This window comes from Adiantum capillus-veneris, chromosome 17 (assembly GCF_014529385.1).
Source record: "Adiantum capillus-veneris isolate H3 chromosome 17, ASM1452938v2, whole genome shotgun sequence".
NCBI lineage: Eukaryota > Viridiplantae > Streptophyta > Polypodiopsida > Polypodiales > Pteridaceae > Adiantum > Adiantum capillus-veneris.
The window spans coordinates 24,778,256-24,794,187 of record NC_140947.1 but is presented as its reverse complement, the minus strand read 5'-3'; the positions used below and the strand labels follow the sequence as shown (position 1 = coordinate 24,794,187).

At 45.7% G+C, this 15,932-nt stretch overlaps 1 protein-coding gene across 9 annotated transcripts in view; it reads left to right on the top strand.

Moving 5' to 3' along the window:
* The window catches only part of LOC147436936 (Zincin-like metalloproteases family protein), a 178,440-nt gene that overhangs the window by 99,945 nt on the left and 62,563 nt on the right, over positions 1-15,932 (top strand). For 8 of the 9 annotated variants that reach the window (XR_015184782.1, XR_015184783.1, XR_015184784.1 and 5 more), the window contains 2 exons: positions 14,567-14,692; positions 14,775-14,842. Coding sequence is in view for 5 of the 9 variants with exons in the window: in XM_086486330.1 (XP_086342456.1) it covers positions 14,567-14,692; positions 14,775-14,842 (194 nt within the window). In the remaining 4 variants the exon portion in view is untranslated. The remainder of the gene's footprint in view (positions 1-14,566; positions 14,693-14,774; positions 14,843-15,932) is intronic. The other variant, XR_015184785.1, reaches the window with a different exon arrangement.

Here is a 15,932-nt window from a genome sequence, read left to right as displayed (position 1 = left end):
TTCGGGGACGCAAGGGGACCGCTGTACAGGCGATCTGGCGCATTTTCAGGGCTGAAAACAGAGAATTCAGCGTGCTGCAGATTCTCGCCAGGTTTTGCAAAGTGCCCGTAGGCGTCGGGAAAGTCAGTCAATGCGTGGGAATACTGACCGTGAAGGGTTCTAGTACAGTTATGCTGCCGAAATCAGGCTGGAACAGTGGAAATTCAGCCGAGTTTGTGCGGGGCAGCTTGTAGGGAACCACAGCGTTTATTCCCTCTTTTGAACAATAAAGAAATACCGAAAGGGGCGCCTAAGTTAGGGGCCAATCTGGTGTCCGTCTACTCATACAGGTGCAATTTAGCAGCCTGTATCCCTCTCCCCTTTGATGTGTCTTGAAAGTACAGGTAAAATAGACGACTAATAATGGGTGAAAGCTAAATCAAGGTTTAAAGTAAAGTCTACCGCCCTTTTCGGATTGAACAGGCCGGTTTCATGGTTCCATCGCCGGGATTAAATCACTTTTTTCCATAGAAGTGAGCCTTGGGCAGTTTTCGGCTTGAAGACACAGGGGATCATAGACGAGACACAGGGAATTGTAATTATGGCTGACAGACCAGATGATGTGACTGAAGAGGTTTCCTCTTCACAGGGTCAACAGACACATGAAGTGGGTGAGTCCTCAAGACCACCACAGACTGATGATGATATATTCAGGACCCAGTTGGCTACTGCTGTGGCTATGTTCACACAAGTAATGCAGAATCCGAGGTTTTTAGCCTTTCTGCAACCTCCGGTTCCGTCTCAGCAAGTTGGGTCACTGGATCATATTCAAAAGCCTGTTAAGGCTCGAGCACAGGTGATTCATACCGCACAGTCAATGGAAACACCTGTACACTTGACGGAGAACATGCAGTCTCCACAACGTATGCCTAAGGTGCAAGAACAGGTGGCTGAGATGCCAGTTTTTCAAGCTGTACCAGTTCAGCCCGCCACCTTTCAGCAGCCTATAGCTGGTTCTAATGGGCAGGGAAGCAACTTACAGGCTATGCAACAGGTCTTCCCACCACCTTCAGTACACCCTGGCTATTTTGGAGGTGGATCGGTATTTCAGAGCATGGCTGGTCATGCACCTGGAAATCAGTTTTATACGCCAGGAACAGTGTTTGGGGGTGCTCAAACGATGATGCCTAACCCCATGTACAGTGTCATGGGTATGCAACCAGGGTTTCAAAGCACTCAGGGACAATTTGGGATGCCACAAGCAAGTTTTGGTATGGCTGGAATTACAAATCAGCAGCCAAATATGGCATTTCCAGGTCAAGTTAATAGCGGCCAAGGAACACAGATGAACCTTAATAGTGTTCCCATGTTTCAGTCACTTCCATATGACAATTTAACGCCGCTGGAGAGGCCAACTCCGTACAAAGAAGGTGGCAAAGGAGTGTCATTCACGACCTTTACAGGGTTTGATGACAGGAAGAAGGCTCTTTCATTCCTCCAGCAGTTTGACAAGGCCTATGCAGGGGGAAACTTTACAGAGGCTTCAAAGGTCCGCAAGGCAGCCACTTTCTTGACAGGGAATGCGGGACAATGGTGGACAACTTTATTGCTTCAAGGGCAAGCTCCGTCCACATGGATTTACTTCAAGCAGATTTTTGCAGCAGCATGGTTATCTGATGATTTCGAAGCAGATGTCATGACAGAATGGCACCAGCTTAATGCTGCCACTTGCAGAAATCTGGATGATTACAATCGGAAGTTTTGGAAAGCTCTACTTCCAGTAACTTCCTATAGGTTTGTGCCATTGACAGAACAGATTGAAAAATACTGTTGTGGCCTACCCAAAGGATTGAGAAAATACTGCACAAAGACCAAAGTCACTACTTTGACGCAGCTTATCGAGGTAGCAAACACTGGCAATGGTTTGCTCAAGGGAGAAGATTGTGAATTTAACACTGGCGTCAAGGCAGGATCAGGCAAGAAAAATTCAGCCAAGAAGCACGTTCCCAATGAGGCTCCTAAAGGGACTCAGGAGTCAGCCAACGCAGGGAAAGACAAAGCTACGGCTGAATCAGAAAAAGGACCAGCAAAGAAATGGAAAAGACGTTTTCCTCGCAAGTCAGAAGAGCAAAAGAAGGTCCTGAGGACAGAGAACAAATGCTTTATATGTGAGCAGCCTGGCCACATTGCTTACAACTGTCCTACAAAGAAAAGGCCAGCTGATTCTGAAGACAAGGAAGACAAGAAAGGAAAGAAGCCCATGGCTGGTCTAGTGCCAGATATGGTGGGCGACAAGCCAAATTCAGATGCAAGTGAGCTTTGCAGAGCATGGGGAAAGGTTAGGGATCAAACAGTGCTTATCTTCTTTGATCCAGGTGCCAAAGCCAACTTCATTTCCCCAGAATTGGCTTCAAAGTTGGGAATCAGACCTGAAGAGATGGGGTATACAGCAGAGGCAGGTTTGGCATGTCCTGGCCATACAGAGGCTGTGACACCCATCATTGGAAAGTTGCGTCTACATATCCAGTCCTATGTAGATGCTGAAGAATTTTACATCATGCCACTGGACGGATGTGATGTGTTGTTAGGTATTCCTTGGTTGTTTCGTGTACAGGGAATCATGGATGCCTACAACAAAAAGATCACTGTACAGAGCAGGGGAAAGACTCACATTCTGGATGTAAAGCTTAAAGGGGAGTCTATTCCTACTGTATCAGCTTCTGCTATTACTTCTGTAATGAAAAAGCATCTTTCTGCGTACTTGGTTTTTGCACGTGAAGTGTCAGATTGTGATGAATCAAATTTATCTGTGCTAGATAAAGAAAGGTCAATGTTTTTACAACAGTATAGTGACTGTTTTTCCGATTCATTACCGTCTCAATTACCGCCAAAGAGACCCGAGGACCATGCGATAGATTTGGTGCCAGGCTGTAGCCCACCAAATAAGCCTCCGTACAGGGTTAGTGCGGCTCAGCAGAAAGAGATAATGGGCCAAGTACAGGAGTTGTTAGAAAAGGGGCTGATTCAGCCCAGTTCATCTCCATTCTGTTCTCCAGTGTTGTTGGTGCAGAAAAAGGATGGCTCATGGCGTATGTGCATCGACTACCGTGCACTGAACAAGAATACCATCAAGAATAGGTTCCCTATACCTAGAATTGATGATATTATGGACAAATTAGAAGGAGCAGCTATGTTTAGCAGGATAGATCTAAAGAGTGGGTATCATCAGATCCGCATTAGATCAGAGGATGTGCACAAGACTGCTTTTAGAACAACGTTTGGCCTTTACGAATTTTTAGTGATGCCCTTTGGTCTCACAAATGCTCCTGCTACGTTTAATAGGATGATGGACAGAATTTTCCGTCCACACCAGCAGTTTGTTGGTACATTCTTTGATGACATGATAGTCTACTCAAAGAATGAAGAGGAGCATAGGCATCACTTGGCCATTGTGTTCAAAGAGCTACGCAGTCATAGGTTGCTCATCAATGCAAAGAAAAGTGAGTTTTTTCTGGAAGAGATTCACTTTCTGGGACACATTGTCTCAAAGGACGGTGTCAGAATGGATCCTGCAAAAGTCGAAGCGATCAAGTCATGGCCAATTTGAAGACGGTGCATGATGTCCGAAGCTTTTTGGGACTATGCTCCTATTACAGAAGGTTTATCCGAAATTTCGCTGAGATTGCTTCACCTTTACATGCTCTTCAAAAGAAGGCAGTCACCTTTAGATGGACACAAAAAGAGATTTCAGCTTTTAATCTCTTAAAGGAAAAGATGACTTCGGATCCAGTCATTGTGTTGCCAGATCTTAGGAAGTCATTTGTGGTCCAATGTGATGCCTGCGGTAGTAGCATTGGTGCTGTGCTAATGCAAGATGGCAGGGTAGTAGCCTATGAGAGCAGAATTTTGCAAGGGCCAGAGATGACCATGCAGGTCTATGAGAAAGAGTTACTGGCTGTGATTCATGCGCTCTTAAGTTGGAAACACTACCTGCTAGGTGCAGATTTCGTTGTCCAAACGGACCATCAGACCTTGCGATACTTCTTGACACAAACAAAGTTATCTGAGAAGCATATGCGATGGGCAAATATCTTGTCCATGTTCCATTTTCAGATTGTGCATGTGGAAGGCAAGAAGAACGTTGTGGCTGATGCCTTGTCAAGGAAGCCACAAATTTCAGCTGTGTCGATTCCTTATCATCATGAACTTGATGATATGAGAGAACAGTATGCAAATGATGAAGATTTTGCAAGGGTCTTCGAGCAACTAATGGATGGACAACGTCATGAACACTATCTTCTTAAAGATGGGTTCATGATGATGCATGGCAGATTGTGTGTCACAAAGCCATTGCGACGCAAAGTTATGGAAGAGAGTCATGTCCCACCGTATGCAGGGCATCGTGGTATCGATGCTACAGTTAAAGCGGTGAGACATTCTTCTATTGGCCTACATTGAGAAGGGATGTGGATGCCTTTGTGCGAGAATGCCTAATATGCCAAAAGGTCAAGTTTGACAGGCAAAAGGCACCAGGGTTATTGCAACCACTACCTATTCCAGATAAACCATGGGAAAGTATTGCTATGGATTTTATCTTTGATCTTCCAAGAACGCAGACAGGAAATGATGGTATTTGGACCATTATTTGCAGATTCAGCAAACAGGCTCATTTTATTCCTGTCAGGAAGAAGATAAAGCCAGATCAGATGGCACGCTTGTTTATGAGCAATATTTTCAAGTATCATGGCATGCCACAGTCGATTATTAGCGACCGTGATCCACGCATGACTAGTTTGTTCTGGAGAGGTTTGTTTGAGAATATGGGCACCACGCTCAAATTCTCTTCGTCATTTCATCCTCAAACAGATGGGCAGTCAGAAGAGGCAAATTCTACTGTCCTAGATCTGCTGAAGTGCTATGTGTCAGAGCATAAAGGAAAGTGGGAGCAGTATTTGCCATTGGTGGAGTATGCATACAATAATACAGTGCATTCATCAACTGGCAAGGCACCTTTTGAGATAGTTGAAGGTGGCAAGAAAGTTCCTCCCATACTGCATACAAAGGACAAGATATTTGAAGCAGATAAGTATGTTCAAGACATGGATGAAATGTACAAGAAGGTCAAAGTGGCCTTAGAAAGGACTCAGGCAAAGCAAAAGAAAGCAGCTGATCGTCACCGTCGTGAAGTGGTATATTCACTTGGTGATTGGGTGCTTCTACGTTTGAAAAGGCAAGGTTAAAGAAGATGAAGGGCAAGGAAAGACTCTTTCCAAAGCTCAGCATGCGTTACTATGGGCCTTTTCAAGTATGCGACATAATCAGTGATGTTGCATATAGGCTGAAATTGCCTGACAGTTGGAAGATTCACAATGCGTTTCATGTGAGTCTTCTCAGACCCTATGTGGGTGATGTGCCAGAAGATATGCCAGCTGAAGATCAGCCGGAAGTCGAGGAACTTGACGAGATCTTGGTCCCTGAACAGATTTTGGCACACAAAGAAAGGAAAGTGAAAGGCAAGGTTGCTAGGCGTTACTTGGTAAAGTTCAAAACTATCCACCAATGGATGCTAAGTGGATGGAAGAAGGTGAACTTGCAGAGTCACCAACTGTGTTATCACTTTACCTGGAAGCCTTCGATTTGCAACCTACCTTGACCCCTTGAGTTTCAAAGCTACATGGATTGTCAGTGTGACAATGGCTTTTGAAACAAATGATGTACATGGTATTTAAAGTGAGCTCAAATCAAATACCTGTTACATGAATGTTAGAGCTGTACAGATTGTCAGTTTGGCAATTGCTCTTATGGAATGTCCAAAAGTTTGGTTAGTGCTATAGAAGTGAGTATTTCTTGTCAGTTGTCAAGGATACAGTGATTGCTTCTATTAAAGAGTACATGTGTAACTGCATTCTTAAACTGTCGGTTTGGGTATGCTCGAAAGTGTTACGGGATCCAACGTGTACTATAAGACAGTGGCAAAATGTGCAGCTACCATTTTGTCATTGGAAAGTTAGTGACTCAAAGCAATGGCAAGTGCGAAGCTACCACTATGTCATTGGGACAGGGTTCACACGCAGGCAATACATGAGTCGACGAGGTGTTGAATACACCAGGGTTGACAATGAGCATGTATGTGTCGTATATGTGTCGACAGTGTTGAATACATCAGTGTTGACAGTAAGCATGGACGACATAGATGCAAACGAGGACGTTTGAGATTTCAAGAGGGGGGTATGTCACCAGCGTGTGACTACTATCTATCCTTTTTGTTGATTTCTTTCTTATTATCTATTTACTTTCACTTTTTGGAAACACCCCTCGGGAAATCTAACTGCCCTGCATTGCATAGCTAGTGTGGAACTGTCCAGAGGGAGTCCAGGCCTGAGGGCAAGAGAGCACTAAGGTTGGACAAGGACTATGGTTAGCCAAGTGGGGTCATTGACTAGCCAAAGTGGAATCCTTTGCTACAGAGGCTACATTTCAGTTTTGGATGTGGCCACAGTGTACAAAGAGGGTCGGATGACCTAGAAAGATATAATGGCAGCATCTCCTAAAATTTAGGGAACTGCTATTTTGGGACCTGAAAATGTCTTCGCGTCATTACGTGCAGTTTGACATGGGGATCATTTTGTTACTCTGTGGCCAAGTCAACAGAGGCTGCAGGTGAGATATTTTTAGACCCGAGGGTCTAAAGCGGGAAAATGCACAAATGAGTGACACTTGGCACTCTGAGGCCAGTTTACTACTTATAGAGAAGGCAAAAACGTGATTTATAGCTGGGAGGCTCATTTTGCAAGTCTCTGTCACAGGTTAAGAGCTATGGAGTGCTTGCTTTCCCTCTTATGCACAGTGCGGTGCCAGGAGTGATGCCCTGCACGCTACGCACTGCCCTCTCTCTCCCCTTTGGCAGTATGTTATGCCCCTCTAGTGGGCTTTTCATTTGACAATGTACAGTTGTGTGGGTTCATGCGCGATTGCCGAGGCAAGAGCCTCTTGCACAGGTACTGGATTAGCTAGGGCGGCCTAAGCCCCCCGCAGGTACAGGTGAATTCGGAGAGGTTTCACGCCAGAAATCTCGTCCGATTCAAAGGGCAAGTAGCCCTACAGGTGCGGGAGCTCGAGGACTTGCTAGGGATGCGACCGGCACGCAGAACGGAGCCCGAAACAGTGAATTACAGCCTGCTGTGTATTTTTGCAGGTTTAGGGTTTTGGCCCTAAACGGACCCTAATACCCCCAGGAGGTTCGGGGACGCAAGGGGACCGCTGTACAGGCGATCTGGCGCATTTTCAGGGCTGAAAACAGAGAATTCAGCGTGCTGCAGATTCTCGCCAGGTTTTGCAAAGTGCCCGTAGGCGTCGGGAAAGTCAGTCAATGCGTGGGAATACTGACCGTGAAGGGTTCTAGTACAGTTATGCTGCCGAAATCAGGCTGGAACAGTGGAAATTCAGCCGAGTTTGTGCGGGGCAGCTTGTAGGGAACCACAGCGTTTATTCCCTCTTTTGAACAATAAAGAAATACCGAAAGGGGCGCCTAAGTTAGGGGCCAATCTGGTGTCCGTCTACTCATACAGGTGCAATTTAGCAGCCTGTATCCCTCTCCCCTTTGATGTGTCTTGAAAGTACAGGTAAAATAGACGACTAATAATGGGTGAAAGCTAAATCAAGGTTTAAAGTAAAGTCTACCGCCCTTTTCGGATTGAACAGGCCGGTTTCAGAGACTTGGTTTTAGTCATAAGTTCTGCAAAAGTCTCCTCTGGTTGGAGCACCATGTTGGCCAACTCATCCAAAACCTTCTTTTGGTAGTCACCTGACCTGAATGTTGCACAGAACTGTTGTCTTAAAGCTGCCCAAGTTGCAAAATGGTTCTCGCAAACTGACTGTACCGTTTGTCTGCGGAGCCATCCAAGGTAGATGGAAAGAGTACCAAATAAGCATCTTCTCTATTAAGACCACGACCCCTACAGAGAGATACAAACCTTCTTGCATGGTCGTCTGTATCTTTTGAAGAGAGTCCCTTGAAGGTAGGAAACTTGATGTTTACCTTGGCAAAAACACTGGCCAACGCCTCCATGGCCTCTTGCTCAGGAGCCCATTGCTCAATAGCCTGCTGTAACAAAATAGGAGAGAGCTTTACTGGGGAAGCTGACCTGGAAGATGTGGAACCGGATGGAGGAATGGGTGATGCCATATGTGGAGGTATGGGTGATGAGGTTGATGAACTTTTACTAGGTACCAAGGGTCGTCTTCTGTTGTAGTACTTCAGAGGACTCAGTAGTGCGCTTTGACGCTCGAATGACCGTCTTGTATGTGTCGTGCAGCGACCACCAATCCAACCAAGCTTTGGGCAAAAAATCCTTTAATTGGCTGAAGACAGGTCTAGACTCTACTAGACCTTGGCTGGACCACGGATGAGGAGGGACTAGACCAGGGACGAGAAAGGACTAGACCTAGAGGAAAGCTGATTGGACCAGGCTAGAGAGGACCAAACCAGTTGGACCAAGATGAGAGAGGACCAGACCAGATGGACCAGGGCGAGAGAGGACCAGACCAGCGGGCTACACAGTGCAAGGCAAAGTAGGCGAAGCTAGATAAAAACCAACTAGCTTGAAGTTTTGTACCTCAACAGAGAGTGAGACTTTGGTTGAGGTCCCACCGTGATCGCCAAAATGAGAGCACCTGTAGCGCGTATAGTGTGTCGTGCTCTCTACGGGTGCTCCTCAGTGCAACGTGCGTGACAATCTCACTCAAAACACACTGGAAACAAAGGAACAAGAGACAACAATTGAGCTCACAGAGACACAACAGCAGCAGACCACAACATATGACTCGACTATCTCAAAGAACTGATACAGACTCTGGCGTGGTAGCACACTCAGCTCCAGCCCAGGACTCAAAGGTACAATGGGGTGTCGAGGCTCAGATGTGCAGGGATGGTGAAGACGTGCTGTGTGTATCGACTCTATGCTCAAAACGACAACACTGGACCATATATGAAGCAGATGATAAAATGACCCAACAGCTCCTACTCATATGTACAACCATAAAGAGCCACTAACGGCTTATTAATGTCAGCCATCTAAGTCTATCCCGAAACTGAGTGGTGGTGACCTGGCCACGATGTCCACTAGACCACCATCTCTATCTGTGCCACGTGTCACTATCCAGCCCAGAGAGTCTGTCCAGTGTGAACTAGACCAGATCAACTGTACTAACTGTGTGTTCTGTGAAAGTGACACTGTAGCCCTGCTACAATTGAAAAAGCTCACACACTTGGGACTCATTTCAATTGCCAAGTGCATGTGTGCGTTCACAGACACACACATAAATTTTGGGCACCCCCCACTGTTCCTGTAGAGATAATTCATGATCTTCTGAAGAACTTTCCCAAGGTCAGGGGTCATAAATTTAGCGCTACAAGGTTAGGCCATGCTATGGGTATGACCACCTTTCCATTTTAAAGGGAAATGAACTGCACACTACATTAATCCCATTGGGACGGCCTTTACTGTTTGCTCCATGCCCAACCCTGTGGATTTCACCAGATCCTTTTTTCATCTTTACAGTCTAGGGCCAAAAGGTTTCGGACCCAGGTGAGATCTGTGCAGCTCAGCTTCAAATGTTTTGCAGCCTCTCTCTTGACGTGGGTCATAAGTATACATGTTACACGAGACGAAGTAGATAATGATACACGAAGTGTGCCACGGAAAAGGAAATCCTTCAACATTCATGCTGATCCTAAAATCAACAAGAAAAAGAAGATCAAAGCAAAGGTGGCGAAAGATACAGCAGAGTCTCTACTCTCTTTGCCAATATCTGAGAGCCAACATACTAAAGTAACACATCTTCCGCGGCGCTTTCTGTCTTCCTCCCCTCCTCTCTGTACTGGGCCAGTGTCCACTTCCGAACTTCATGACAATCTTTGCCAATATCTGAGAGCCAACATACTAAAGTAACACATCTTCCGCGGCGCTTTCTGTCTTCCTCCCCTCCTCTCTGTACTGGGCCAGTGTCCACTTCCGAACTTCATGACAAATCGACTGCTTCTCCCTCGGAGATTCCTCTACCTTCTTCCCCAATATTCACCCCTACAGATCCAACTCCACTTGCAACTACCATCTCAGCTCCCGTCTCAGCTCCTACTTCAGCTCCTACTCCACCAGTAGTACCTACTCCTAGTGAGCCACCTGTGCCACTTGGGAGTCCTCTAGTATCATCTTCAGGGGTGGCCAACTCTACTTCTCTGTTACACCTTTCGGAGAAAGTATTACAAGACTCCAGGAATGCTATCGTCACATAGAGCTTGGAGCGGAACAGTTAGCTGCCACGCACTAGCGCCACTCTGCCATATACGCAGCTATGGAGGGATTTCTGAAGGTGGCCGAAAGTGCCATCTCGGATCGGGATGCTACGATTTTCGCGCTACAACAAGCTTTGAAAATAAAGCTAGACATCATTGAAGACCTTAAAGCACAAGTACAAATGTTTCAGGTGTTACCCTCTGCCCTGCAGCAGCTGGCGACTCCTTTCACAGGCGGCCAGGTTATGGACAACAGAGCCTAGCAACCTCTAGTTCAACAGTGAAGTTCCACCATTGATTTGATGGCGCCTTCTCTGGAGATTGATCCTTCGGGTGCAGTTATAGCGACTACTCTTTCTTTGGGATGATGATTGACAGTCTTTTCACCATGAAAGTACAGTAATCATTTATTATTGCAGTTCAGTCTTTTTAGCAGTTTCAATGGTTTTCTCACCGAGACGGTGAGTGGTTTTGTGGCGGGCAACCTGTAGCAGGGCTACAGTGTCACTTTCACAGGACACACAGTTGGTATAGTTGGTCTAGTGTGGTTCACAGTGGACGGACTCTCTAGGTTGGACAGTGACACGTGGCAGGGATAGGGACGGTGATCTAGTGGACATCATGGCCAGGTCACCACCACTCAGTTTCGGATAGACTTAGATGGATGACATTTATGAGCCGTTGGTGGCTCTATATGGTTGTACATATGAGTAGGAGCTGTTGGGTCATTTTATCATCTGCTTCATATATGGTAAAGCGTCGTCATTTTGAGCATTGAGTCTATACACATAGCACGTCTTCACCATCCCTGCACATCTCAACCTCGACACCCCATTGTACCTGTGAGTCCTTGGTTGGAGCTGAGTGTGCTGCCACGCCAGAGTCTGTATCAGTTTTTTGAGATAGTCGAGTCATATGTTGTGGTCTGCTGCTGTTGTGTCTCTGTGAGCTCAGTTGTTGTCTATTGTTCCTTTGTTTCCAGTGTGTTTTGAGTGAGATTGTCACGCACATTGCACTGAGGAGCACCCACTGTAGAGAGCACGACACACTATCCGCGCTACATCAGTGCCTCATTTTCTGGCCTATGGATTGCGTTTTTGCAGCACTCATCTGAAATGGGCGTTTTTGATATGTCACAGGATGAGTGACAAACAGAATCTGCAAGGATTTTAAGTTTGGTAAGAAGTGACTAAGGCATGAGCTTTTCTGGTGGGTCACAAGGTGGTTGATGGGAGCACTGGTACGGAAATGTTTCATGGTCCTTGACTGAGTTACTAACGTGCACTAAGGAGAGGCACATGAATGAAGATGGGTTCTCAGAAAGCTTTTCGCAAAAGCAAGTTTCGTTTTGGGAAAGCAAGTACTCTTCCGTGAGGAATCCATGTCAGTAGTGCATCCGTGCATGAAATTGCTTCTGAGGATGACTTGGTAGTGTATGTGTAAGCATCCATGATCTGACAACCTTGAATTGAGCTTGCAGGTATATTTTAAGTGAAAAGAAAGAAATTCTGCAGCCACTTTTAAGATAGGGTAGCCCATAAATTCGGCGCCATGCTCGTAACTAATCAGTGATCACACATACCCCACACAGTTCGAGCTAGTAGCACTTCTAGATTCATTGAAGTTTTTCTTTTTTGTACTAAGACACGGTACCAGATTCGCAACTTTGTAACGGATTGGTCTGATATGTCATTTTGGCCTTTTGAAGACGTTAATATATCATTTCATTCCCCCCCCCCCCCCCCCCCCCCCCCCCCCCCCCCCCCCCCCCCCCCCCCCCCCCCCCCCCTGCGTCGCCGCCCTGTGCCTATGCGCCTGCATGCGTGCCCTTCTTGAGTCCTCTCCCGCCTGTGCAGCCCTCGGTGGTTTAGGTCACAGCAGTAGGGTGGGTGTCCTAAGGGGGAGAGGGGACCCTCTTAGGAGGCCACTTCATGACAGCCTCCCCTTCTTCCAGATAGCATTAGATGGAGAAGAAGAAGACATTTTCCACAGCCTTATCACATTCTATACGATCAGCGAAGCCGTTGGCATGGGAGTCATATCTCCTGTAACTTGCAAGTCGAAGAAACTTCAAGGAGAAATGGCAGGCATGAAGAAGGAAATTAGCAAGAAGGATGAATAGATTAGTTAGTTGCAAACACAATGCTGACCATGAAGACACAACAACAGAAAGCAGGAGAGGGCCCCATGAGGGAGACATTACAAAAAGAGATGACAAATCATATGTTTAAGGTAAATTCATCAAACTCAGTACATTTTGTTAAAGAGGTCAATATCAGTAAATAAAAAAGGAAAGGGTTGAGGGCACATAGAATCAAGTCAGAACAGGTGGGCTTCCTTAGGCTGGGATAGGGAAAACATTGCCCCAGAGCTTGAAGATGATAACGTATTAGAAACAGATGTTCTTAAAGCACAGCTAAGCAAAGCTATACCTTTGTGGACTTAGGGGAACCCACTTTCATCATAGTCAAAGGCACACAGGCAAAGGTCTCATATTGGGGCAAATTTGAGAAAATAGCAGTCATGAAGTAGACAAGGTCCCTCCTAGGGACAGAGGTATGGATAACTGATGAACTCCATTGCAACTTACGAATAGGCGAGCAGAGCTGTCCAACGTCAGAGAAGCAAGGAAGAATGGCAAACGGGGTGTATATAGAGGTGGGAAAGCAATCATTGGAAAGTTCCTCAGCCCACTCCCGAAAGGGGTGAATCCACATCCTACTTAGATTTATAGCTATTTTCACCCCATGTATTGAATCCCATTGTAATTTTAACTCTTATGAGTCATAAGAGTCTCGAAGATACTAACCCCTTTTTGATTTTTGATTTTTCTTCTTATCGATGCCCAATGTTTCCGGAATGTAATAAAATATCATTGTCCCATAGGTCGAGTTCGGCCTCCCGTGGACGTTAATAGATCTTTGCTTCTTTCTTTCTTTCTCTCTTTGTGCATCTCTGTGTCTCCTCTCCCTGGCCATCGGGCACTGCCATCACTTTGTAACGTCCATGACTCAAGAGAGAGGAGAGTGCCCCGTTACTTCTGCAAAAATCTCCTGCTGCACAATTGGGAGTTGATGCCGGGATTTGAAACTACAGCAAGCTGAGAGACGGCACATCTAGATTTAGCTTTTGGCATTATAAAAGATGGATTCTAGGACAGAACCACATCAATAGAGTAGAGGTGACTATTGGAATTAGGTGTGATGTAAGTGGGATTCTGGTAGAAGGAACATACGTCAATAGATCATAGTGAGAGCACAAAGGTGACTAGTAACTAGTCATATGGACAGGGGAGGGAGCTAACAAAGACAGCAAAGCCTATGGTCTTCTTGCACTCGTTTCTCAGAGCTAGAGTTGACAAGGGGAAGGTTCAAGGAACTCATCGTCAAGAATCTTAGCTAGAGAGCACCACGGGGAAGTATCTTGGTGACCACAAATGATCCTTGCCACACAAGGACCCATTTGTCAAACTTCCTCATGTATTTGGCCTTATACAACAGGACACACGAATCCTGAGTAAATTTTGTCATGTGAAGGTTGCAATCATGTGAGGCTTTCCAGCAAAGCTGCTCTGCTTTCAAAGCGTGAGATGCCAATATCCTGGTCTCATCCAGCATGCTAAGATGTGACAATCGAGATTGCGTCATGCCAGCATCTACTTGGACTGTGCCGATTTCTGGAGATCCTGCATTAAACTTAAAAGGAACCAATAGCCTCCATCCCAAGAGGTAGCTGAAAGGGTGTCTGCTCATTGGTAGCCTCGAATGCCATGTGGTATGCCCAGGTAGTCTTGCTGGTGGCTGTCGATCAAAAACGTAAAAAGTATGCCCAGGCAGTCCCTAGAATGGCATGGCCACAGGATTGCAGGTGCAAATGACAAGCCTCAGCAGGGCGATGAGTATTTTGTTCATGCTTTCAACTTGCTCATATCGTCATGGGGTAGTAGGAGCATGACTCTGTGAATGACCTTGTAGAGAATGAACAAAGTGGACACTAGTTCGCTGACAAAGTTGCTGCCCTGGTCACTGATAATCTCCAAGAGAATACCCAAACTTGAAAAATTTATTCTCATAAAGAAACATAGTGACTGTAGCAGCCATGCAATCTACCACCTTGGTGCCCTTGATGGCACAGTTTGCAGCAGCTGGTATATCCCTTTCCTCCTGGTCGGGGGACCGGGTTGATCGGTCCAACAAAGTCCTGATCCCTTTTTTCAAAAGGCTGCCAATCATCGAAACTTGTTTATGTTATAGCTTTGATTGAGTTCTTAATTATCTGATCCCTTGGTTGCAGGTGGTTGTAGTCGTGTGCAATTTTTCCAGGCCGTCCTCAATGTCATATCCTGTTTTGAACCACTGGGAACTGGAAACACTTTTCCATGAATTTGGTCATGCACTACATTCGCTCCTTACTCGTGCAGTAAGTTCATTCTGTGTTTCTTCTCCGTATTTCTATATCTTTAAGGTCCATGGCTTGATCATCCATATTTGGTATTCTGCAGGCCTATCAGCACTTTTCCGGTACCAGAACAGTGCTTGATTTCGTTGAGATTCCTTCAAATCTGTTTGAGTACGTGTTGTGTGTGTGTATTTTTAGCTGTGCAACCTCAATATTAAAATACTCAATGCACTCAACAGGCTTATGCTCTTGCCACTATACAATGCACTTCCAAGCTAAAAATACAGTGATCACAGCTAATGCTCGTTGTCCATGTCTCTGTCAGTAATGGATTGACAAAATTCTATTCTTGTTTGGAATACGTAGAAGGTATCCGCCGAGATTCATCAGTAGAAATTGCAAGTTACTCTAAGCCATAGGATGTGCTCTCATGAGAGGAAGGCTTCATAGGAGGGAATTGGGATTGACAGTTGCATGATGCAGATTAGCCTTCAAAACAATTTGGGAGACCAGAAACTCAACAGGGTTTGTTGTAGGTGAGCTGTGTCTGCAATACTGAGTGGCGTAAAATAAAAAGAAATCCTGATTGTCGAAGCTGAATATACTTCACTGTTCTTCAAGTACGCCTAGGCTGGCATGTAAGTGAGACTTCTGTACAGTGCACACATGCAATCCGTTGCACCAAGAGCAGTGTTCCCAACTTTCTTCTACATCTATGATGTTAAGTCACCTCCAATCTTGTCTTACGACACAAGGATGGAGCAATTGAAAAAATATCATAAGCGAGAGCAATATTTCTATGAGGGTCGGTAAGATGTGGGAAGACCACTTGCCATGACAATAGCGCACAAAAAGTGCCGAATGAGATGGGTCAAGTTGAGATAAGAGATGTTTGTGTGGCCACACTGCACAGAGGCCTTGTTTAATCGATTGCATGCATAGATGTAGCCGGGGGGCTACAGTGATGCCAAATGTTCCATGTTGTCATACGCATGGGCTTGACCTGGGTAGCTGGGCAACAGAAAGGTTTGGATTCCAAGTGGTCGGTGGGAAAGTTATTCCAACTGGCCAGGTGGAACAGAGTACGCTAGTATCCATGTGACCAAGGTATCTGGTGGATTTTAGTGGACCAGAGTGCAACAAAGAGGTGTATGGTTCACGGAGCACCAGAGTACCTGTTACCCAAAACCAAAAAAGCCATGAGCAGCCCCTTAAGCTAAGAAACGATCTAGTTCCAAAACTCTTGCTTGATATCGCAGAA